General features: G+C 44.3%; 1 protein-coding gene across 4 annotated transcripts in view; it reads left to right on the top strand.

The window, feature by feature from the left end:
- Nucleotides 1-24,518, top strand: part of Arhgap26 (Rho GTPase activating protein 26) — a 416,502-nt gene that overhangs the window by 94,677 nt on the left and 297,307 nt on the right. For all 4 annotated transcript variants that reach the window (XM_026384432.2, XM_077800951.1, XM_026384433.2 and 1 more), the window contains exons 2-5: nt 8,801-8,896; nt 10,779-10,840; nt 14,424-14,495; nt 19,878-19,979. In XM_026384432.2, the coding sequence (XP_026240217.1) occupies nt 8,801-8,896; nt 10,779-10,840; nt 14,424-14,495; nt 19,878-19,979 (332 nt within the window). The remainder of the gene's footprint in view (nt 1-8,800; nt 8,897-10,778; nt 10,841-14,423; nt 14,496-19,877; nt 19,980-24,518) is intronic.

Raw genomic sequence — 24,518 nt, forward strand, 5'->3', positions numbered from 1 at the left:
TTGTAGATGCTTTAGGGTTTTCTAAGCATTTGAAGAAAACCTTTAAGTGCTCCAAGTATATAGGGTTATTTGGTTAGTTTGGTGACTCACTGAGGCAAAAATGGCTTAATTCTTATGCTAATGAAAACTCTCCCTTTGTCGATTCTCTAACCTGCTGGAAACTTCCACTCAGCCTCTGCTTAAGGGAAGGAAGGCAGGCCAGCCTCTGAGGGCTGTCCTGTGCTCTGCTCTGCCATTCTTTTTCCCTTTCTTTGCCTTTTTAATTCCCATGACAACCCTGTGAAGTTCCTATTATCCTCATAGTAACATGGACACTTGGAAAGGTTGAGTAATGTGGCTGAAGTCGCACAACTTGGAAGTGTGGGACCAAGGGTCTGGGGAGACCAAGCATGTCATACATGCTCTCTCTGTGTGAGAGATTGACTGATTGATTTGTATTTCAGCAGCCTGGAAATACCCTCTCTTTTTGCACCCTCCATTGATCAGTTTTTTACAAAATGGGTTTCTTTGCTGCAACTAAGTAAATACTGCACTTTTCCTTGAGGGACTTTTTCCTGCACTGACCTTCTGCTGCCTTATCATATCTTGGGACAGCGTATGAATATAACTGGGCTAAACATGGTACCTCAATTCCCTGTGTCCAGCTTCTTTATGTCTGGTATGAGCAATTCAGTCATGGGGTGGGCTTTTTTTGGGGGGAGTACTAGAGATTGAACCCTGGGGGTGCTGGACCACTGAGCTAAATCTCCACCCCTTTTTATTTAAAAAATTTTTTAGGCAGAGTCTCCCTAAGTTGCCTAGGGCCTCACTAAGTTGCTGAGACTGGCCTTGAACTTGAAATCCTCCTACCTCAGCCTCTGAAGTTTCTAGAATTATAGGTGTGTGCCATTGTACCTGACTATGGGAGGCTCCTTAGGGCTTGAGTTTTCATCATACATCTGATACCAATTAAATCACTTGATGCAGAAGTAATGGATTCAGCAAATGTTCAGTAAGTGCCTACTATATATGCCTTGCACTGACATTGAACATGTTCTGTTCTGGAAATGTGGCTCAGTGGTAGAGTGCTAGCCTAGAATACATAAAGCTGGGGGACTGATCCTCAGCAAACACACACACACACACACACACACACACACACACACACACACACACATATACACACGGCATTTCCTCCCTAGAATTCTCAGTTTCTTATGAGAGTAAGTTAATATTTACGATACATGAAAAACACATAAATAATTTACAATATATAGATATATGCCTATTTATATAAATGTAATAATATATAATATCTAAATATAAAAAGTAAAATTATACTTTGCATACACAGGTGAACTGTATATAATTCAGTACATCTCACAACAGTGCTACTGATTATTGGTAAGTAGTACTTGGAGCTTTCAGTAGGGAGCAGAGCTTCTTTGAATTGTGCATACTCTTTCCTTATCTCTTGGCTTTGCAGTGGTCTGTATAGTCCAGTTTGAAGGGTGATTCTGTGTTCCCTGCCATCTAGTTGTCCCACAGGGAGGAAGCCTCTTGACTGTAGTTGTACTATCTAACAGTGAAGCTGTTTGATGGACAAACTAAAGTAGGTGTCCCAAAACAAAGTTCTGGGTCAGCTTCTTAGTAAAAGGCCTAATCCATGTATAGGTTGACCTTGTCACTCCTCTGTAAAAATCTGGTTTCCATTTTGTTAAGGGAGAAAGTCTACATTCCTCTGTGTGGCAATCAAGACCTTCCTGGGTTTGATTCTAACCTCCCTACACACTTCCCCTCTTGTCCCACTAGATGAACTTCCTGTTGTTTCTGGGTGGTCCTCTGCTACTGCATCTCTTTGCTCCATTTCTTCTTCTTGAATACCTTCCCAGGCCTGCCTCCTAGCCCCGTGCCTCCTCCCATTTGTGCATATCCAAATAAGGCTCAGGGCAAGTGCCACTCCCTATTCTTTTTCTCTCTGTGTAGTCTCCAGTGGCCCCAGCTGGAATAATATCCCATTTGCACTTTGGTAGTTTTTTTTGTTTTGTTTTGTTTTGTTTTTTTTTTTTTTTTTTAACTCTCTGATTCAACCTTCATTTATAGTTTTCTATATACATATTAGACCCTTTTAAATTAAGTTCCTTTTAAGGATATGGGATGTAGACATACCTTTGTTTAATTTTTTGAGTGCCCTGATACCAAATTCTAAAATTTTTGAGAAAATGAGGTGATAGCATATAAAGAGATTTGAAGTCAGAAGGACCAGGTTTCTTGTCCTACCACTCATTACTGTGAAACTTTGGGCAGGTTATTTAATCTTTCTGAGCTTCTGTTTCCCCATCTGCAAAGTGGAGATGATATTATCTATTCTACAGGATGGTTGTGAGGATGGAATAATTGAATATTTTTAATAGGTGCATGTTTCATGGTAAAGTAATGGATCAGTTAACCCATAATTATAGGGATCTTGATGTGTATTTAGATGGATTTGGGATTCCCATATTTTTCCTGAAGGGTATTTCCATGTAAGTAGAATTCAAAACCTCATCTTGGAAAGGGCACCACCCTTCCATGTTCTATTTGATTTCATTTTTAGAATCAACTCTGAAAATTTCATTATCCTTTATGCTCTGCCTGGAAAAACAAATTCTCCAGGGTCAGTACTGGTATGGCCTCATTTAGGAAATAGTTTTAGGGAAATGGCTCCAGGAAAAGCATGCAGATGTATAATCAGAATACACATCATATAATGTGTGTGACGATAGGGTTGGTGGGCGTATCATCCGCCTCAGGGAGATAAGAGGTTTTCCAAAGTCTGTCCCAGCTAGATTTGAAAGAATTTGAGCCATGCTGGCAGTGACTTTATCCCTACCACCCCTCCCCGCCCTGGCTCTGGCTTGACTGCTTAGATGAACACAGGCTCTCTGAGGGTGTTAGAGTAGTTCTTCCCACGTGCAGGCCAAAACCTTCCCTCCCCTGCCAACTGAGCACCCTGAGTGAGCTGCTTTTCTTCTCAGGTGAGTGGTCTTCACCTATGGGGCAGGATCTGTCCAGATCTTGTCATTTCTTCTTGAGAAACATACCTTCTTTGATATGGTTGATTGCCATCTAGTGGCAGTTCACAACACATGTCACAGAAACTATCAAATGCTATGGTGACTTTCTGTTTGGTTTGAGATTTGAACACGGTCTGCTTCTTTTTGTTGGTACAGTGCAAGAATTCTGGCTGTAGAATAGCATTTAAAAGAGCCCGCCTCTTGCTTTTCCTGGAGCCAAGCACAATGAACTAGGTTTAAAATGTCACATGCTGAATTGGGAAAATGGAGAGTAGGGGGAAATGCTTCCCTCTAAGCACAATTTCTGATAGGATGTGTTCTGTTTGCTTAGATAAGGAGAAAGAAGAGGGGGTCCTCTGGAGACACTTCCTTATTCTGCTTTGACTCCAGGCTTGGGAATGGTGACAAAGTTTGGGCTGGCATTTGACTGATTGGTAGTTCATTTTTCCAGCTCCTTGGAATAGAGGTTTTGCTTAATGCCTCTGATGATGGTGACTCTCCTTCCAGCCACCATCAGCAGGGGCATTAAGTAAATAGTGGTTCCCTGTTCACCGTCTGCTCCTTCCACTCATGGCAAGCTTCAACCAGACTGAAGGAGAACTTTCCATAGTTTGTCTAATCTTTTTTTTCACTTGTCCCTTGTTAAAGGCTGATGGACCTGTGGAATGCCCAACTTCCCCTCATTTTTCTTTCAGCAACACCTGCTCTGGGCCCTGCACTGTGCTGGGTTTGGGGATATAGTGGTGTGCATGAAGGGACAAGAGTCTGCCTGTATGGGATGTTAGCGGGGGAGATATTAATGAAAAAAATTACCTGAACAAATATAAAATTACTCTGAAGAAGAGGGGTATAGCACACAGAGAGTAAGAAACAAGAGTCAGTTGTGGCCTGCTTAGAGAAGGTTTCCTGGGGAAAGGGACTTTTGAGCTGAGAGCTACAGGCAGAGTGGCACACCATCCAGGAGCTTCAGAGGCCAGAGCACCCAGAGCCCAGAGAAGGAGGTGGCAGGGTCACACCCTTCAGGGCCCCTCAGGGAGAAGGGCTTTGGTCTTTATTTTTAGAACTCTGGGAAACCAACCTAGGGCTGAAACTACTGTGCAAAGAACTGACCAGAGGAACAAAAGTGGATGTGGGGACATGTGAAAGGAATCAGTTACAGTTACTCAGGCATATGGGACTAGTTGGGTAAGGGTTTGCGATGGGAGGAGTGGGCAGAACTGAGAGATGCTTGGAGGTGAAATGGACAGGCTTGGGAATGGACATTGTGCACGAAGTAGGCCACCCATCAAAGATGATAGGCAGGTGTCAAAATGTGTGGCAAGACAGATGGTCAGGTGATGCCCTTCCTCACTGTTAACTGGCTCTTTGGGGGAGGAGAAGAGGTGAGGAGAGACTTTGGTTTTGAATACGCAGGGCTTTCCTGGGAATAGGGATGTGTAGTAAACTGGAGTCTTTGGAGAACTTGTGTTTGTCTCTCAGTTCTGAGTCACGGGCCCTCTGTGGTAACCTCTGGCACTCCACCTGTAAGCCAACATGTGTTGCTGTGCCTGGCCCATACAGCAGATTTTGAGAGTCACTGTCCAGCCCTGTGCTAGGCACATTTTGTATTCTATGACATGGAGTTTCAGAATGAGGCCCAGAGAGTGAGTGTGATTGGCATTGAAAGAAGGGACAGATTAGCAAGGGCTGGGGACTGTGGTATTCTTGTTCTTAAAGCAGCCAAGAGGCCAGTCCTTTTGCAAGTTCTTACCTCTGCCGTTGGTCTTTATTAACTACAATCACTTTCTAAATCTAGAGAGAAGAATGTGACTGAGTAGCAGAAAATATTAAGGATACTTATATGCAATTTGGGTAACTATGGCCCAGAAAGGCAGTAGATCCACTGAAAAGAAATAAAATTGTAATGTTATCTTTAGTTCTTTATTATGTGGGTATACACATGCATGCCTGTTTGTGTGTGCACAATTCTATTCAGTTTTCCCTATGGAGTCAAAGGAAATGTCTTGATTTGCAATATTTCCTGTAAATTTGCATAAGATTAAGGCAGATTTTCAGTTTTTTAAAATTGTGATAAATCTTCTCCTTAGTGAAAGAGGGATCACATTTGGGTTAAATTCTCTTAAATTCTGTGCAAATTAGTATTTGCTGAGGCAAAGCATGGCATCTTCAGGAAGGGAAGGGTACTTTCCTCTGTACCCTGAGTGACCAGATGGCTTTAGGAACAGTCTTACAAGGCCAGATTTCTAGCTGCTTCCATGTCCTTGTTTCTGGTCTCCTCGCTCAGAGAAGAAGAACCTTGTCTTCCCCGGATGTGGGCATTGACCACTTTGCTCTGCTCTGGACAACACTCTGCTTTTCTAGCAACAGATGTTCTGCAAAGTAAACATTACTGGCTCTGCAGGGCTCTTGCTGTTCTTGCACCACTCGAACATGAAACAGTGAGGTTATGTGAGTGGGGCCATGATGCTTGGCATGCTCCAGCCTCAGTGCCAGCCCCTCCCACCCTTCTCCTCATTGGAATATGCATGTTAGAGTCCTGTGCCCATCAGAGCAAAAGCTGCAGAAATGAATCATTGGATGAGTTGCACATCCAGGGTGATGATTTACCTAAGACATCACCAATGCTTTTGGGTTGAAGTAGGACAGAAGCAATGGTTTTTGAGTATTCTCATTTTGATGTCTTTTCCATTGTTCCAAGTAACAGAGGGGTTATCTTAACCCATTAAGTCCCAAGCTTTCAGTTCTGTGAATATTTCAACAAAGTTGACACAGGTACATAAAAGTACATTGGAAATCATAAGGTAGAGTTTATATAATTAATTAATATTGCTATAATTTTATTCGTATAATTACATTATAATTATATATTACATCTGGGACAGGGGAACAAAATGGATTAATGAGGTGAGCTAACTTGTTGCCAAATGCTATAAGGGTCTCAGTTCTGAGAACACTGGAGTCATAGGTGTCTTCTGTCTGATTGTGTGTTCTTATGTCAGTCCTTTAGCTTCTCTGAGCTCTACACATGGATAATCATGCTTCTCCCCAGTAGGGCCTATTTTTGAAGGATTAATATATCCGGAGAGAGTAGCACAGCTTTAGCCTAAAGAGGAGTTTTGTGGTAGGTAGAGTGCCTGTCCAGAGTGTCCAGCCTACCTGAGGCTTCTCTCAGATGATGGAACTGAGACTTGACCCAGGGTTTTATATCTGATAAGTGGTGGAGCTGGAACTTGAACCCAGGAGCCAGTGGGGGCTGGGGCTGGAGCAAGAGGTTGGGGTTGATCAACCTATAACCAGTATCCCATAGAATTCAAATAGAGAAGGGAGGTTCTCCCAAATAGGCTTGAGATGTGGTCCCAACGTCTGAGTTATGGATTCTGAACAAGAAAACAACAGGTGTCTACTGTAGCTTTCCTGGAAGTTTTCTCTAAGTCCGAGGTGAGAACATTTCAGGTTCCAGTGATTGGGGCTCTTACTCACCCCAGCTGTCCTCATTGGCTCAGAGCCCAGTACTGACTCCATAGCAGCACTCATCCCCAGTCTTCCATTAAGGGACGAGGCCCTTTGGTCCCTCCAGTCTGCAGTGCTACTCAGGCTTCTGCCATGGCAGAGTGTGCTCTGGACAACTGGACAGTGAATTCAGGTTACCTTCTGGTCATGAGCTCCCAGGTGAAATGGGTCTTCCTGTGAAAAGACCCCACAAAGCCCCATTGTGCATTATTATTAGCTGCTCCTCGGTCTGCATTGGCGGCTGGCCCTGGCAGCACAGCCTTTCAGGTGCCTGCTGGAATCTTTCCCAAGCCTGGCTTATGTTTCACATTTTTTTCATGTTGTCGAGATGATGGTCCAACTTGGAGTCTGTCTCGTCCTCTTGGGGAGGCCCAGGAGGATGGTGGATACAGGGGCAGAGCTGTTCTTATTCCTCACTCAGCCTTTCTTTGTGGGTTCTAGTTGAGGAACATTCAGATTAAAGAATTCAGTGCACATTGGGTGCCCTCTTGGAGGGCTCCTGTTTCACTCTAAAATAGCACTCTCCCCTGTTTGCTCTTGCCTGCCTGGGGCTGCCCCTTTCCTTCCTCCCTACAGTGTTCTGACTTCCAGATGCTTCTGTTCTTCTTGACTTGCTGGAGGGTGGCTTGTGTTCTGAGGGCTGTCCTCTGCCTGGGATGGCCAGTTGTGAGAGAAGCCTGCTTCCCCTCCAGCATCTTTTGACTTTTTGTCTAGGACCAAGTGACTGAACCAGAGAGGGACTGGAAGTTGGCTCCTGTGTTCCCCTTTTTCACCCCAAGTGTCGTGTCTTGCACTGTAGAACAAAGTGCTTTGCACAAGCCCTAGTTAGCTCAGAACCTGGGTCATTTGACTTTGTGGGAGGGTGGTCCATGCTCCATGCAGTAGCTTGAGCCCTGGACTTGAGGACTGCAGTAGGGCCTGAACCTGGCTTTTCCCGAGCAGCCATTGCTTGGGAGGAATGCTGGGGATGGGGTTTGGGTGCCATGACTCCCTCCGTATTTATTCAGCACAGGCTGAGCAGGATGCCCTGCCAGGTGCAAGGACAAGGAACAAACCAAACAAAATCAGAAGATGAAAAACATGACCTTTTGACTCTTAAGGGACAAAATGGGAGCAAAGAAAGAGAATCGTTGAGGACCACGATGCTTTTATTTAGTAGGCTGTGTTGATCTGTGAAGCCAGAAGACCGCCCTCCTCCCAGCCCGTGTCTTATTAAAGCCAGGCCTTGTTACCAGTTTTGCCTCATGTTTCCCTCCTCTGGGAATTTGAACATAATGCCATTTCCCCTTCAGTGAGGGAAGCTTGGAGAAGGGTAATTTGAATGATTAGCCTAATCTGCAGGAAGGCTGTGTGTGGAATTAAGTTAAGCACATTTGCACTGAGCAGCCTTGTCTGTTAGGCCACTTAAAGGTACCTTCGTGGTTTTATACCCTTAGCAGAAGCTGAGGGCTCAGGAAGGATCATTGGCTTTTATTACTGTCTTAAATGAAAGCTTATTTTTTAAAATTTGACAAGGGCCTCTGAGAGTTTTCATTATAGATACCATGTGTGGGGTGTGTTTTTACCCCATTATAAAATGTTGCCAGGACTTTGTTCTGGTGGCGGTGGATATGGCCACCCAGGGAAATGGCTCAGGTGGGAATTTGTCAGGCTGGCCCAGCACTGGGCTCATGAGGAGAATGGAGAGGGTCTGAGAACCTGAGCTCTGTGTGTGCCTAGGTTGGAAGAGGAAGGTCAAGTGCTGCTTCTGCCATGGGGCCCCACAGCTCCAGGCCCTTGCTTTTAGCTTTCCTAGGGCTCCCTCCCCAGTGTGGCTTGAGATTGGGCTTAGGGGAAGGATCCTTAAGACAGGCATGGGGGCAGCTGTGCTGGCCACATGGTGGGTTTGGCAGGGTGGAACTTCAGGCCGCAGAGACTGCTTTGGACTGTGATCCAGGCTTCCTCCCTGACCTGGGCCAAACAGATTCCCACATGTGTCAAATGAAGATGACAGAACTCGCTATGTGGCAGGAGGAAGTAGAGGTCGGATTAGAATCATTAGAATCACATGTAACAAAAATATGAACTTTTAGAGCAAACCAGTTTCATGTTATAAACAAATATTTACTACTTTAAGATTGCATTCATTTGTGCCCCCAAATGGTCTTTGGAACAAATTTGCTTGCTGCTATTTTCATAGAAGGACTAAAAAGAACAGCGACTGAGAAGGCCAGTTTAATTTCAGTAATTCATTTTTTTCCTTTTTTTCTTGCTAGATTTGTCTTCAGCGAAGCGCAAGTTTGCAGATTCCTTAAATGAATTTAAATTTCAATGCATAGGAGATGCAGAAACAGATGATGAGATGTGTATAGGTAAGTCATAACCTTGTGGAAGATAAAAACATGTGCTGTTGGTCATGGCTTTTGGTTTCCCACTGCCTGTAAATAAATACATAAAATAAAGGCCCATCAACAACCAATAAAAATCTTAAAAGAAAAAGAAAAGAGGAGAGGAGGCCTAAAGGTTAGTAAAGATACAAGACCCCAGAGGCAGTGGTGGGGCAGAGATGTGTGAGGGTTGGGCCCGGGCTACGCTGGGCTGCCACAAGTTCTGGAATTGCCCCACTCATTTCCAGTGTGCTGAGGAAGCTTAAGATCATGCAGTGGGACTATCCTTTCCACTGTCCTTTAATGTTTTCCTTCCTGCTGGTTTTGTGTCCTTCCCCTCTGTCCCCAAACAATAGTGCTAAGAACTGTAGTGCAAAAGTACATGCAGGTAGATGAAGGGAGACTTATACCAGAGGTTGCAAAATGATAGTTCACAGGGTGAGATCAGAATGCAGACTTTATTTTGGCTCTGAGTTTTTTTTTTTTTTTTAATTGAGTCATCATATAAGTAGAATTTATCTAAAATCCTAGTTTCCCAGCTTCTTTGAAAAGCTTGAGAATCCATCTCCTGGCCTTGTGTTCTGGCCTGGTAGCCGCTGGCTGGAGCTCTGCGTGGCTGTCACTACCTTCAGATGGGGAGAGGAGCTCAGGGTCCAGCTCACCAGGATCCCGTTTCTTTTGTTCCTTACCAAAAGGCTGCAGGGTGTGGTGCATTCCTGTTTCTCAGGGTGCTGTGCTGCTCCACCCCTGCTGTCACTTGCCTTCTCTAGTAGGCAGCCCTGAGCTTGGAGGGTAGGCAAGGTCAAGACACCTTTCTTTGTGGATGTCTCATTATTAGACTTCATTCTTTTCACGTTGGGTATATTAGAGACTCTATTAAGGGAATGAGAATTAAGAAAGTTGGGTGGCTGGGGTTGTGGCTCAGTGGTAGAGTGCTTGCCTAGCATGTGTGAGGCACTGGGTTGGATTCTCAGCACTGCATGTAAATAAATACATAAAATAAAGGTCCATCAACAACCAATAAAAATATTTTTTAAAAAAAGAAAGTTGGGGCTGGGACTGTAGTTTCATGGGTAGAACATGTGCATTAACTTGCTTGAGGCTGTGGGTTCCATCCCTAGCACAAAAAAAAAAAAAAAAAAAAAAAGAATTGAGAAAATTAAGTCAGTTAATTCATCAACTGTTTTTTGAGTTCTGTTGCTGTGTGGAGCACCAGGACCTGGGAACAAGCATAGATAATTGGGAGACCAATTAAAATGCATCATTGTAAATCATGAATGGATGGCTGCTTTTCCCAAAGTTGCACAAGTGACCTGAGGACCCTCAGGGCTACTGTACTCACTGCCTACTTATTGTCACGCTGCATGCTGCATTCTATTAATGAGTGGCTTGAGGACTCAGAGAGCAAGAACCCAAGGAGATGCCAGTGATGTGGCTTCTGATGCCAGCAGCACTATTTATTCAGTTCTGGTGCCAAAAAAAAGGTTGGGCTCTGACGCAACCCCATGACAAAGGTTGAGGAGGTTGAATTCTGGACAGGAAATCTGAGCGGAACTCTGCCCCATCCAGCCTGGGGACTGGGAGCCTGCCAGCATCTCACCAGTCCTGGGACTCTCAGGAACAGGTGGGTCTTTTCCTTGTAGAAATCCTTCCCTGGCTAGAGTGCCAGATACAATTAACCTGCACTTCTGGGTCATCTTATCCTGAATGGTTAATGATTAAAAGACAAGGGGAGTCTGAGGAAGCAATTGACTTCAGGCATCTGTGTGTACACTAAATTGAAATCCATAGCTTCATAGTGGAGCTGGAAAGGCTCCTGAAGACCCATTACTCTTCTTCTGGCTCATGGCCCCTTTCTGTCTTCCAGCAAGGTCTTTGCAGGAGTTTGCCACTGTCCTCAGGAATCTTGAAGATGAACGGATACGGATGGTGAGTATAGCTGGGCTGCTCTTGGTCCCAGTGTGTGCACATCGAGGGAGCGAAGGATTTGCTATTAGAAGACTTGGGTTTGAGTCCAGTGTCTGCCCCTGGGGTGCTTTTCGATCTGGAGCAGGCCTCATCTTGGGCCTGTTAAACCATCACTTGTGCACAATTTCTGAACAGCATCATGTCTCCCCAAAGATTTACTGTGAGGTCCACACATAAGGTACAAGTCTTAAGGGTGGAACTATTGAATGATTTAACTTTTGAGGGCCTCAGATTTATCACCAACAGAATAAGAAAGATGATATCTTACTCTGCTCCTTCTCCCCACATTTTATTGAACCTGTCCAAGTGTCCTTCCAGGACATGAGTCAGTGCTTCACTTAATTCCAAAGCACCTAACATAGAACCTACCATGTAGCTGGCCCCAGTAAATGACACTTAGTAAATGACGGTAATTACAATGAGCTTTTCAAAGAGAAATGCTGTGCAAATTCCAGAATCAAATGCTGATCTCTGGGTTCCTAAATTCTCTTACAGGACACTTATTCTATTGGGGTTCAGTAGTAATGGAGAAGAGATTCCACACCCACAGGAAGTGCCTATGCATCTTCTCCCACATACCTCAGATGTTGGGAATGAAACCTGGTTAGAAATCCCCTGTAGGCTGCCTGCTGGTTTGTCCCTTGGGAGACTGTCTCCAGGCAGCCATGCTCCTGAGGACTAATAAAGATACCAAAATTTGAGGATTTCTCTTCTCTTCCCATAGCAACAGCTGTTAATCTATTAAGTTTACTAAGGCATTGTTCAGCCAAGCACTTCACATTGTCTGTTCTATTTACCTCCCATGGGGACTCTGTGACATGGTGTCTGTTTTATCCCCATTTTTCAGATGAACATACTGAGATTTACAGTGATTAAGTGACTAGACAGGATCATGTGGTTAGTAAGTGATACGGTCTCAATTCAAACCCAAGTCGGCATTGTACCCCCCCCCCCAAAAAAAAATATGGGGGGAATTTCTTTAAAATTCCAAACAGAGTAGAAGCTTTCCCCTTTCTGCAGTGCAAAGTGACCCAGTTTCTCCTGATTGCCCACCAGTGGGTACCCAGATCAGAATCAGGATGGTAGTGGCAGTTGTGGCGGTGGCTGTAGGCTTGGTGATGGGGGAGGGAAGCTGTGTGCTTGGGCACGTGCTAGTGCCTGAGAAAGGGCAGTGATTCTTTTGAGCCTGATTCTTGGCCAAGTCAGTATTTGGGGGTGGGGGGCGTGGTGAGCAAATCAACATGAATATCCTGCAGATTGCGATGGCCTGTGGTAAGGGAACAATGCCTGGATTATACTTTTCAGCTTGCCTCTGCAATTTTATTATTAATGTCAGTGAATCGAGTTTCTGCCGTCTGCATCTGAGTATCTGGCCATCACCAGCCGCTTCTCACCCCTCCTCACCATGGGACAGCTTCATCATCAGTTCAGCTCGGCTCAGCAAAGCTTCGCCCCTTCTGGGAAGCCTTCCCTAACTCCATGTGATATTTGGCTGTCCTTTGTACTTTCTGCGCACCCATTTTATGCCTCTGATTCTGCACTTACCACATTGGGTCCTGATAATCACTGTACATGTCTGTGCCCATAGTCAATAGGAGTTTTTTCCTCAAGGGCAGAGAATGGGCTTCTGGGTCCCCAGCATCAAGCTCAGTGCTTGGAACTTATGGAAGTTACAGTCATAGACTCTCAGACCCAGAGAGACTGTATTCCTCACCATCTGCAATCTGTCATTTGACAGATGAGGAAACAGGTCATATCAAGACTGATCGCAGGTAGAAGTAGGATGGGGACCAAGACTTGGGTGTCTTGCTTCCCACGTGAGCAGTTGAGTGCCTTCATAGAATAAGCTGCGTAGGACCAGATCCTCAGTGACCATGCCCATTGGAATAACTTGGAGCTTACGAAATACTGATGTCTGGGATTTGATCCAGAGATTCTTAGTTGGTAGCTCTAACATGCAGCTAAGGTTGAGAATCACTGACCCAGGGGCTTGGCATACCATTATAATCTTCAGGGACTCACAGTTGACTTGTGGAAAAGATTTGATCAAGCAAACCAATTAAGCAACACCAGATAACAATAAAAATCAAACAAGTTCAATACTGTTGCAACACTCCATTGTTAAAATGTACTCTGCTGAAATAAGTGCTTTCAAAATCAAGAAAAAGGCAAATAGGAATAAATTTTGGAGACCTGCCTTTTTCTCTTCCCTCATAGTGTCTGGGAAGTTCTCTACAGTGTCCATCTAAGGCTTCTGGCACGCATTTGAGTTGCTTTCATTGTGAAGGACTTGCATATGATTTAGAAAATATAATACTTTGTTGTAATGAGATTCCTGAAATAACTAGTTGAACACAGAGTGAGCAATGAGTGACTTAAAAGGAAAGACTGTAAAATATTGCACTGCCTTAGAAAAGACCATGGAGTCTCGGAGCTGGAACAGTTCAACCCACTCATTTTGCAAATGAGGAAATTAAGAGCCCAGAGAGGTTAAATGTTTTGCCCATGGTCACACAGTTGGCAGCTAGTCAAGATATCATTCATTTAGTCATTCAAAAGTGTTTGAGTGCTCCTTTGTTTCAGCACTCCTCTGGGCTTTGAGGAGAGTGGTAGACAAGTGAGTGTTTACAAGATGGTATGTGTGTGTGTATGTGTGTGAGTGTGTGTGAGTGAGAGAGAGAGAGAGAGAGAGAGAGAGAGAGAGAGAAAGAGAGAGAGAGAACGAATATGTACAGTGCTGAGCCAGAAAACATCACCTGGCATATGCGTTCTGAGGAAAACATGTGGTGGGATGGCAGAGATCTTCTTTGGGTGACAATGGTGTCATGGAAGGCCTCCCTTTTAAAAAGGTGACCTTTAAGCTAAAACCTTAATATTACAGTAAGGAGTCATCTGTGCAAGGGTTTGGGGACAGAACATTGAGGGAATAGCCAGGGGCAGAGGACCAGAGGTGGGTTAAGATTGGCACATTGGAGGTACACTGGGGTGGTGATGGGCTGGAGTGCAGGACTGAGGCTGAGCCCTGGGAGATGGTGTTGAGAAGTCGACAGTGGTCAGGAGGTGCAGACATCCTGGTTCCAGTACTGGGGTGACACAGCATCAGAACTGAAAGGTTCTTGTGACAGCAGATGTCCAAAAGGGTTTTGTTTCTTTTGTTACCTGGACTCACTATTCATCTGCTTTACCTGTAACTTCGATGCACGGGCATCTATAAGAAGATGTCACCTAAGCTTGAAACTTAAGACTGTACTGTCACCATTCCCCTCTGCCTTCAGAAGGTTGCTGACACTTTTAGGCATTTCCATTTTCCCTTTTAAAGGACAAATTTTAATCATGCACAGGAGGACTCTCACGTTTGGAACAGTGACTAGCTTTTGTATTGTTGTGCCATCAGTTCAAGTTTTGTAAATGGAGACATGAAGATGGTATTGCTTACTCTAATTCTACACGAGACACAGGAATACCTTTTGTGACACAGCTGCCATCACGTCATTTACTGATACTGTTTTTGTCTCCCCCATCTCCCTCTGATTTTCTTCACCAGATTGAGAATGCCAGTGAGGTGCTCATCACTCCCTTGGAGAAGTTTCGAAAGGAGCAAATTGGGGCTGCCAAGGTGAGCATGTTACAAACCTTGTTCTTGGATTTTAGGGTAAAAGTCTGGAAAGCACAGAAGCTTCTTTAGAAAATCTAGGAATGCCTCCGGGAAAACATAAGCTCACCTTCAGAAAATCTTCTTTGGCAGATAAGCTGAGACCCCAGCTCATCTGCTCCTTTGCAGGTCCCTGAATAAGCATCCACCCCAGCAGCCCTTCCAGTATCTCCTTACCTGATTGTTTTGTGCTAGTTCATAAACCACCCACAGGAAGAAACTACACCTTCTCTATGTTCTCAGATGGCTCTGTGCTTGGACAGTTGACTGTACAGACAGTACCTTTGTTTTTTGTGGAATGGTGTTAATCAGGGAGTCCAGGACTCATGGCCTAAGCAGAATTACACTATAGACCCTGCGCTCAGGGATCTGTTTCAGGGGAGGAGGCTGGTACTTAGTTTTTGCCCAGTTTTTGTGGTGTGTAGACATGGGTCCTTTTTTTTTTTCCCCCCAGATCTTAAAAATTTCAAGAAAAACTGAAAAGCCAGAGAGTTCTGTGAAATAATTTAAGAAAATATGTATTACTCATTGTATAGGTCAAAAAGTGCATCTGCAGGCCTGCTTCAGCCTAGAGGTCTCCGTGGGTTATCACTGACCTGGAGGGACTGTAGCCCAAACTCAGCTAGTTTCATATATTACTGAAAGACTGCAAAGGGAAACCAGTTCGTTTTTAAGAGGGGATTCTCTGGGGCTTCCCGCCTGTGATAAATCACTGGAAATCCTAGCTGCTTTGACCTTCAGTAGAGTGTTAGAGACCACCTGCAGGGAAGATGTTTTAATTGGAATCAATGGAAGCAAAAGGCTTTTTCACTTTTTTTCCCCTGGAACTGGGTCAGTTCAGCCATAGTCCCTCACGCCACCTGCAGGAGGTTTGGGGCTGCACCATCCTCTTCCTTGGCGTGGATTTTACTGAGTTGTGAAATGTCCTTGAGAAGTGATTGTAGGTGAGAAAACAGTAGTGAAATGTTGTAGAGTGAGAGCCCTCTCACCTGCCTTGTAGAAATAGATATGATCTATCTCTATGAAAAAGATGTTTAGGCAGGGTCTGTCAGAGCCATGGGTGGCCATGGATTGAAGGAGAGACCATGGCAAAGATTTTCTCCTAGTTTTAGGGCATTTGTGTACCAGTTTCATTTTATATTAACAAAGCAATGGAAATTCATTAGTTTTGTATGAAAGATTAAGGAATGTATAATTTGAAGGAAATCTGCTTGTACTAAGATTTTGTCCAGGACTTTGGACTGTCCCGTGAGGGCTGAGAATATGCTGGTGAGTGAACTCTTGGGGCCTGGGCCTGTGCTTTCCTGTGGCATGTACAGCGCTGGCTTCTCAAGGTCTCGGAGGAGAGCTTTGAGGCAGAGGCAGGAGGACCTGCATATTGAGTCATTTTTCTAGGAGTTACTTCTTCTAGGCACAGATGCCTCTCACTCTGGCCTCTTGCCTCACATTGTTTGGGGGTTTACCACTGTCACCAGGGAGAAGCAGAAGCCTGAGTGGGCTCCCTTGGGATTTAAGATCAGTGATCCTCATGAGAGGAGTAGGGAGTCGTGGGGACCTGTTGTAAGAATAAAAGAATTTAAATGAAATAGTCACTCAACCCAGCATCATACTGTGTTCTCTCTTTCATTAAATTATTAATAATCATCAGTCATCTAAGTTATTTGAGTGGCATTTGGGTGATTTCTCATCCATTCTCCATTGTCTCCCCCGACCCATATCTTCTCCATCACTGCACACCCCCATGCATTTATATCATGGTGCTATGTAAATTAAAAAAAAAACAAACAAACAACAAATCCACTTGGGGGTGGGTGCCTTGTCAATAATACCTAAGAGCCAGCACGTATTCTTTAGCTATTTTTTCAGTGGCCAAGAAGAGAGGTTCCTGAACCCTGCAAGTGATGCTAAAATTACTTTTCCCTCCTTCTCTCGGGTGCTGCTTTAGTTGCTATAACAACCTGTTGCAAAGTACTCATTGTGAAGGCTGCCAGGAAGTGGGGGATTCTGGGTATTCTTGTGCTAGTGTGACTGCTCAGGAGTAGGGCATGACCCCGAAGCTTCTCTTAACAATGGTCCTAAGTTGCTATTTCTAAGTTTAAGAAGTTAATTTTCCCTGTTCCAGAGGTAGATTTGGAGTGTGGAATCTATAAGGCGAGTAGAATAAATGTTAGAGAGTAGTGGTTAAGAGAGTGTCTAGTGCCAGTTATGGTGGCACACACCTGTAATCCCAGTGATTTAGGAGGCTGAGGCAGGAGGATTGCAAGTTCAAGGCCAGCTTCAGCAACTTAGTGAGGCCCTAGCAACTTAGCAAGACCCTGTTTCAAAAAAATAAAAAGGGCTGGGGATGTAACTTAGAGGTCGAGCACCCCTGAGTTCAATCCCCAGTGTGTGGGGAGGAATGAGTGAGGCTCGCGCCAGGCTGCATGATTCCAAATCTCATCTCTACCACTTGCATGTGAACTTGGGGGAGACTTCCTGGGCCTCCTCATGTGTACTTCCCAATCAGTAAAATGGGGATAATAATAGAACTTACCTCATAGTTATTATGAAGAAGAAATGAATGAACTCATATAAAGTGCTTAAAATGGTATCTGTCATGTAATAATTGGACAAGAGAACAGTGCCTGTCATTTAGTCATGTGACATTGGCCATTAAATTAGACAGACAGGGTTCATTCCTTACGGATATTTGTGAGACCCTGCTTTGTGCCTGGTCCTGTGCTGCTATGCGTTGATGTTTGGTGGGTAACAGGCAGATGTCGTTGTGAGCTTGTGGTGTGGCTGGAGAAAAAGGAGTTAGACAAATAAACAACAACAACAACAACAACAACAAAAAACCCACCACCACCACCAACAACAAAACACCGTATCATTTCAGGTTGTGATAGGTGCTCAGAAGGATTGTCTTTGTGGAACATGGGACATGCAAGGCATGTGGTGTTCTCGTTGGGAAGGAGATAGGTACAGACAACAAGCTCATCACTGTCATTGAAATTCATTGCGTGCTTCTCATACACCAGGCCCTTTCCTGTATGTGGTTTGTCTCATTATTAAATGAGATTACCTAACAATCCTATGAGGAGGGTGTGTTCTTCTGCTTATTTTGTTACATAGTGTTTGAACAAGACAAAACCTGAACAATTATTAATTATCAATGAATGAGATAATTGAGTGATTTGTTTAGAGTGATTTAGAGTGACTTGTTTAGAGTCAGTCCCTACAGAGTTGGAAGTAAATGCCAGGACCCTGGCTCTCTGTCCTCTCTGGAGGGTGAAAACCATTTTGTGTCCTGAGTTCCTGAGTAATAACACCCTCCCCTCTAAGACCATTACCTAGGTCTCAGAGTTATTCCTGTAGAGGTCTCTTGCTGTTTTCTCAGAACAGAAACTGCTTCCATCTCTCTTTTTCGTTCCTTTCTTGTTATCCTTTGCTCTAACTTTGGCTGTCCTCTTGAACATGGAATGTGGAAGCTTGAGTGGCCAGAAAGTCACAGAATGCCAGTGACTCATGTTCCCTGGCCTTTTCTCACCTCTGGCCAGCTGAACTGTTCTGGCCCTTGGGTTCTTTTTAGGGTTGCTGACAAGGCTAGTGGGAGGGGATATAGGTGAGCAGCAATTGGAGTTGGAGCCCAGCTTGAAGATCCTGATTTCTCTAAAGGAGAAGAGTCGCTTGCCTGTACCTTCCTCAAACATGAAGGAGCCCTGTGTCCTCAGGCTTTGTCTTCATTTGCTTCTGTGTGCTTCATAGTTCTTATATGTGAGTGGTTGTTAAAGCAAAAGTCAGATTTGTAGAAATGGGTGCATGTCACTCTGTGCGGCTTAATATCTCGTGTCAACCAGATAAATGCAGGAGCTTGTCAGGGCTTTGGATGATCACTTCTTTGCTCAGTATTCTGGGGCTTTTGCACTTACTCTTGCTTTAAAACCTCTACTCTGTCCCTTCCTGTGTTCAGCAGGACTTGGCTCACATCTTCCCTCCCCAGTGAGGCTTTCCTGAGCACCCTATCTAAAGGATCACTGTGACCACACTCTGTTTATTTCCTTAGTGGCACTTGCAATTATGCTGCTTATTTGTTTATTGGTTAATTGTGTTTCTTTTTCTACTAGAACAATAAGGGTAGGGGCCACTTCTGTCTTGTATTTCCAGAACTTAACACAGAGTGGTTGCTCATCATAAATTTGTTAAGTGAATGAAGAGTCTCTGAGCCTCCTTATCTGCCTGGAAAATACCGGGCTCTTAGAGTTATATAGCAGTATCTCCACGGGCTCCCCTTGGCTCCTGTAGATAGGGGCGATGAACTTGGTGAACTGGACCAGCACCAGCTTCCCTGCAGCCCCCTTGTCTGCCATCTCACTGGTTGTGGACTGAGAGGAGACCACCCCTGAGCACACCTCAAAGGTGGTAGAAAGTGTGGACTTTGAAGGCGTGTTCTCCTGGGTTCAAATCCCAGCTCTGTCACTCTCTGTGATGTTTTACTAGTTACTTCCCTGGGTCTTAACTTTTCTTATCTGTAAAAATGGGGGATAAGAATAGAACCTCGATGACTCAAGGCCTTGCTGTGGGAACAGGGATTAATATGTAGATTAGTATAATTATTTTTCGTTTTGAAGGCAGTAACTTAGTCTCATCAAAATTTCCCAAAGGGAGGGGAAAAAATCCTATTATTCCATTTCCTTAACTTGTGGTTTCATTAAGTGTATAGCCTTTCATCCTTGTCCACAGGTAGGTAGGTACCTGCATGGGCTGCCCCCAGTTTGTATCATGCTTCTGTACTTTTCCTGATATCATGGTACATCAAGCACTTAATTATCACCAACCCTATCCTTGGGCAGTGACTGTGACTCTGCCTCTTGTTTTTGTTTTGCTGTCCTCAGTGACACAGTTATCTTCATGGATGACCTCCCATTGTCTCTGGCTTTGAATGTGTGAATTAGAAAATAGAAATTTGGTCTTTAATTGAAGATGTTCCCCTTGTCCCCACCCCTGGTACTGGGACAGGAGCTCAGGGCCTTGTGCATGCTAAGCAGACGCTGAACTTCCTACCTACTCCTGCCAAGCCCCCTCAATTAAAGTTCTTAGAAGGTGGAGTTCTGGCTCTGCCATTATTGAATGCTGGCTTTGACCATGTTTCTGGGACTTTGCTGGTGACTCTGTCATAGATGCTCAAGCCTGTGGGGCTGCAGCGGAGTGGCCTAATGGGTGTTTTTAAGGGTAGGGGTCCTGTGGAGTTGTCTCCTGTTCTGTGCTGGGATGACGAGACTGTGAGAGCAGCAGGCAGCCTGGGGAGACTGAGCTGCTTTACTCCTGCAATGGTAACTTTTTCTTTTTCTCTCTCATTTTTGCCAGGAAGCCAAAAAGAAGTATGACAAAGAGACAGAGAAGTATTGTGGCATCTTAGAAAAACACTTGAATTTGTCATCTAAAAAGAAAGAATCTCAGCTACAAGAGGTAAGAAGTGTGATGAATACCAGAACTGAGTGTTGAATTTTTACATGGTACTGTGGATATGTGCTGTTTGCTCTTTGCCAGAAAATCTTAGGGTTGGAAGACACCTTGGAAACCAGAAGCTTAAACCCAAGTCCTCATCTACTGCTTTACCTTTGTAACTCCCAATCCCACCCACACTTGTGGCTCAGCATCCAGCTGTGGCTGAGGAACATACTACCACCCAAGGCTACCACCTCCTGAGTGGGCACCCTCAAAGCTAGACTACACCTCTTCATTTCAAGCTGAGACCTTCCTGTTCCTCTCACCGTTAGCCTTAATGCAGCCTTACTTCTTGACCTGCTGCCTTGTATCACTGATTCACAATGTTGGCATTTGAAACACTTGGGACATTCTTCCTTAATACACACACACACACACACACACACACACACACACACACTCGGTATTGGACCCAAGGTCTCATGCATGCCAGGCAAACACTCTACCACTGCACCATATCGCCAGCCCTTTAATATTGATTTTTAAAATTATTTCAATCTAGTACTTGACTTTAGTCTTTTCCTTTCTTTTTTGTTTTAACAATTATCATGTTGTCATACATAGATTTTGAGCTGTGGTAAACTTGTTTGGAGAAAATAGTCTTTGATCTGCTCTGGGTTCGTCTAGATTTGCATGGGGTCTTTTTAAAAGTAGGTTACCTGAAAAGAAAAGGCAGCTTTGCTGTCACCGTGCTGTCACCATTTAGTATGTGAAGATTTGCAGGGTGAGTGAATTTATGTTTCTGGAAGACAGGGCAGTTTCCTAGTGGAACTCAAAATTTGGCTTCACAAATGTCACTTAAATCCTAATAGTTTGCCTGACCTTTCTCCTCATGTGACTGAAAAGTAAAGCTTTGACTTTCAGGCCCTCATTTAGAGCAGAGACCGAGCCAGTACTTGTGCCAGGTTAAAGTCATATGAAGATGGTAGGGTCGGATGTTGAGAGCTGAAGGTAACTTAGGAGGTGGTTGAGTCCAGTCTCCTCCTAATCAGGGTTTCTTACACATCTTTAGATAGCAGTGTGGTGTTCTCGGGAATCTTTGCTTTGAAATGGGTTTTAAACCAATTTTGTAGGGCTGGGGGTGTAGCTCAGTGGTAAGAGTGCTTGCCTACCGTGGTCAAGGCCCTGGGGTTCAATCCCCATTTCTGCAAAAGCATTAACACTACTCGACCAACCAGTTCTTTGATAATAAGAACTCCAGTTCAAAATGGAGTCACTAGAAGATGGCCAAGGACATGTGGATTGTTACTAATAAATGCCATTTAGCTCTGCTACCCTCACTTTTTAGTTTTCATTCTTCTAGCATTAGTTGACATTTAGGGTTTGGAAACTGACTTATGTTCAGGAAAGGCTTTGTGGCTGTAGTTGACAATGACCAGCTCTGTCCAGCTCTGCCATATCTACATGGTTTCACATTATGTTTAGGATGACCATGAACTGTTCATGCAGGCACGGAGAGCTGAGCAGATGTCTGGACACTCTGGCACCTGCAGTGTTGGGCGCAGCTGTCCTGTTGGTGTGGTGTTCCTGTTGTCCTGTTGGTGTGACATTATTGTCTTGGCCTGGGATGAATTCAGCATTTTTTTTTAAGGTCCATTTTAGTGCAATATTTCTCTGAGTTGTCACAGTGTAGGGACCAGAACACTGGACATGCATTCACTGTGTGACCTGGGACAAATTACTTAGACACTCTAAGCTTTAGTTCCTTTATTTGTAAAATACTCACACAATACCCATTCTGACTACTTAAATGAATGAGAAGTCAAACTGTAGATTCTGCACAAAGGTAACATATTGTCGCTCTGACTGGCCTGCTTCTCTCTACCCCCTGTACCCACAGTGGATGACACGGTTCCTAACTGTGCCACTTTTATACTTCAGTGCACATTCTTCCTTATGCCCTTTTGTTATCGTCCTTTGTGTTTCTGCCTTTTGCCCATTCATGCTTTCTAAGTATTTTGAAGGAAAGGATTGGGCTCCAGATCTTTCTTGCAAGTCCTTGTCTGCTCAGGTCAGCTCTGAAGCATTGCTTTTTAGTTATACCTGGACTGAATATATATGCAATAAAAGTCCTAACAGCCACAGCAACAAACTACTGTCACCACCACCCACAGTAGCAGCAGACATTATTAAATGCATATTTATGCCCTAGGAACTTACTTCATATGGAATCTTCTTGAATCCTAACAACCACCCTATGAGGAATAGATGTATCAACTTACTTTACAGATGTGAAAACTGAGGCTTGGTGCTGGTAAATTGCCTGCCAAATAGCTAGTTCATGCTGACACCTGGGTGGGAGCTCTACTGACCCAGTTTGCTCTTCTCTCAGGAAGGGTCTTGAGGCTCTGAACCTTGCCAGTCATTCTTATTCAGAACCATTGTCATGAAAGCAGAACCAGAGAGAGGGAGGCACCTGGGTGATCATCCAGTACAACCTCCTTGAATTACACTTGAAGGATCTGAGCTCCTTGTAAAGGTCAAGTGATTTGCTTAAGGTGTTCCAGCTATTTAGGGATGATTTCCTTTACATTTATTAAAAATCAACTTTTAGGGACATCATTAAATACCTGGTACATCTTTGATGAAATCTGATACTTTTGATTATCCTTGATTGCAGGGCTCTGAATTGAATGCTCTTTAGTTTGAGCTCATTCCTAAATCCATGAAAAGTGGAAATCACAGGGCACCTATGTGGAACAACACTGCCATCTAGTGGATGATTTTAAAAACATCAATATATTCTTTAACAGCTAAGAAGTTTACATCAAAACCAGTATGTGTTCATTTTACTAGTATTCATTGGACACTTCTGTGAAAGTCTGTGCAGGCTGTGGGTGTTTTGTGGGAAATGAAATGAAGTATTTGCTTTCATGGAACTTAGAGTCTTGGAGAATGTCTCTTTTTCATAAAGCACAGAATTGTTGATGGGTCTAGTCAAGCTGGAAGATTTATAGTTTAAGTAACAGTGAGACCGTCTTGAGTGATGGTCAGCTTTCAGTAACAAAATACCTGAGTGTGAGTACTTTATAAAGAAAAGAGATTCATTTAGCTACACTTTTGTGTACAGCACCAGTTCTGATGACACCTCTCTCCCTTATCACCAGCCTTTTTCATCACATTAGGGTAATGGTATCATAATGGCAGACCCTATGTGAGCGGGGATAGCATATGCAGGCCAGAGAGAGCAGGGAGGGGCCTGTGTTATTCTCTCATGACATCTTTTTTGAGAACTAGTAGGGTTCCATGAAAATGACTTAATACCTCCCAAAAGCAGTGCCCCAGAGAATCCTAAATGTGCCACAACACCTCCCAACACTGTCACACTGAGGACCAAGCTCCAAGCACACCAACTTGGGGGACACACTCAAACTATATAGTTGTGCTCTGCTGAGTGAGTTGGAATCCTGGCTTCTGATTCCACTGTAGAGTCTAAGGCTGTGGTGGAATCTATGCCCTAGAGTAAGCAGGAGGCATGGCTGGAGAATTGTGCCATCCCACCTGTGACTTCTCCTTTCTTTTCCTTTGGAAATACATTGAGGTATGCATTTCTGCTTAGTGCTGTGTCACTGCAGCCATGTGCTTCAGTGCTACTGACCGCCGCATGGAGATTGAGTCCATCATTCTGTGGGCATCTTTTGAACACTTACCCTGGGCCAGGCACTGTTCTGGGCTCTGGGATAGAAAAGGGGAAAAATTAGATAAGGTATTTGTTCTCAGGGACTTTGTTGTAGAGTAATCAACACACAAGAAAAGAAGGATTAAATAAGAATTTCACACAGTGATAAGAAAATAAATTGGAGGTAAGCTAGGGACTTCTTCAGGACACTGTGGTTAATGAATACTTCTCTGAAGAGCTCAGAACTGAACCCAGAGGGCTGAGAGGGAGCAAGCTGTGTGAAAGCTGGGGCAGTCATCTTCAAGCTGTGGGTGTGCAATAGGAATCGGAATCACAGGGTCATAAAATAGAGTTGAGTCAGATAGAATGAAAAATATGCATTATATTTAAATTAAAATGTGTGTTTATTGGGTCATAATGTAACAAGTATTTCTTACTGTGAAGAAGGAGGGGGAAGAGGTTTTCAGGCAGAAGAAATACCAAATGAGGTTGTGGGCAGGAAGGGGGCTTGGGGTGTTAGAGGGCAGGAGGAATCAAAAGGCTGGGGCATAGTCAGGGTGGGTTAGGATGGGTGGAGGAGAGGCCAGAGGAGTGGGAAGAGCTCCCAGGGTCTTGCACACCATGGGGCAGCATGGGGAAGGTCTCAAAGGGGCTGAGAGACCTCTGATTGGGATTCCAAGAAATGTGTGCTGGCTGCTGGGCAGAGGCCAGGCAGGTGGGGAGAGCAGTTAGGAGAAAAGTGCAGTGACCTGAGGACAGCGTGGCTGGTTCAGGGTGGGAGCAGAGATGGCAGCCCAATGCGCAGAGGTTCCTGGTGGTTGTAACAACCAACATGCATGGGACACTTTCCTGTTTTTCCACATTGTTCACATCCTTTGGTC

The sequence above is a fragment of the Urocitellus parryii genome, chromosome 1 (assembly GCF_045843805.1).
Source record: "Urocitellus parryii isolate mUroPar1 chromosome 1, mUroPar1.hap1, whole genome shotgun sequence".
NCBI classification, from domain to species: domain Eukaryota; kingdom Metazoa; phylum Chordata; class Mammalia; order Rodentia; family Sciuridae; genus Urocitellus; species Urocitellus parryii.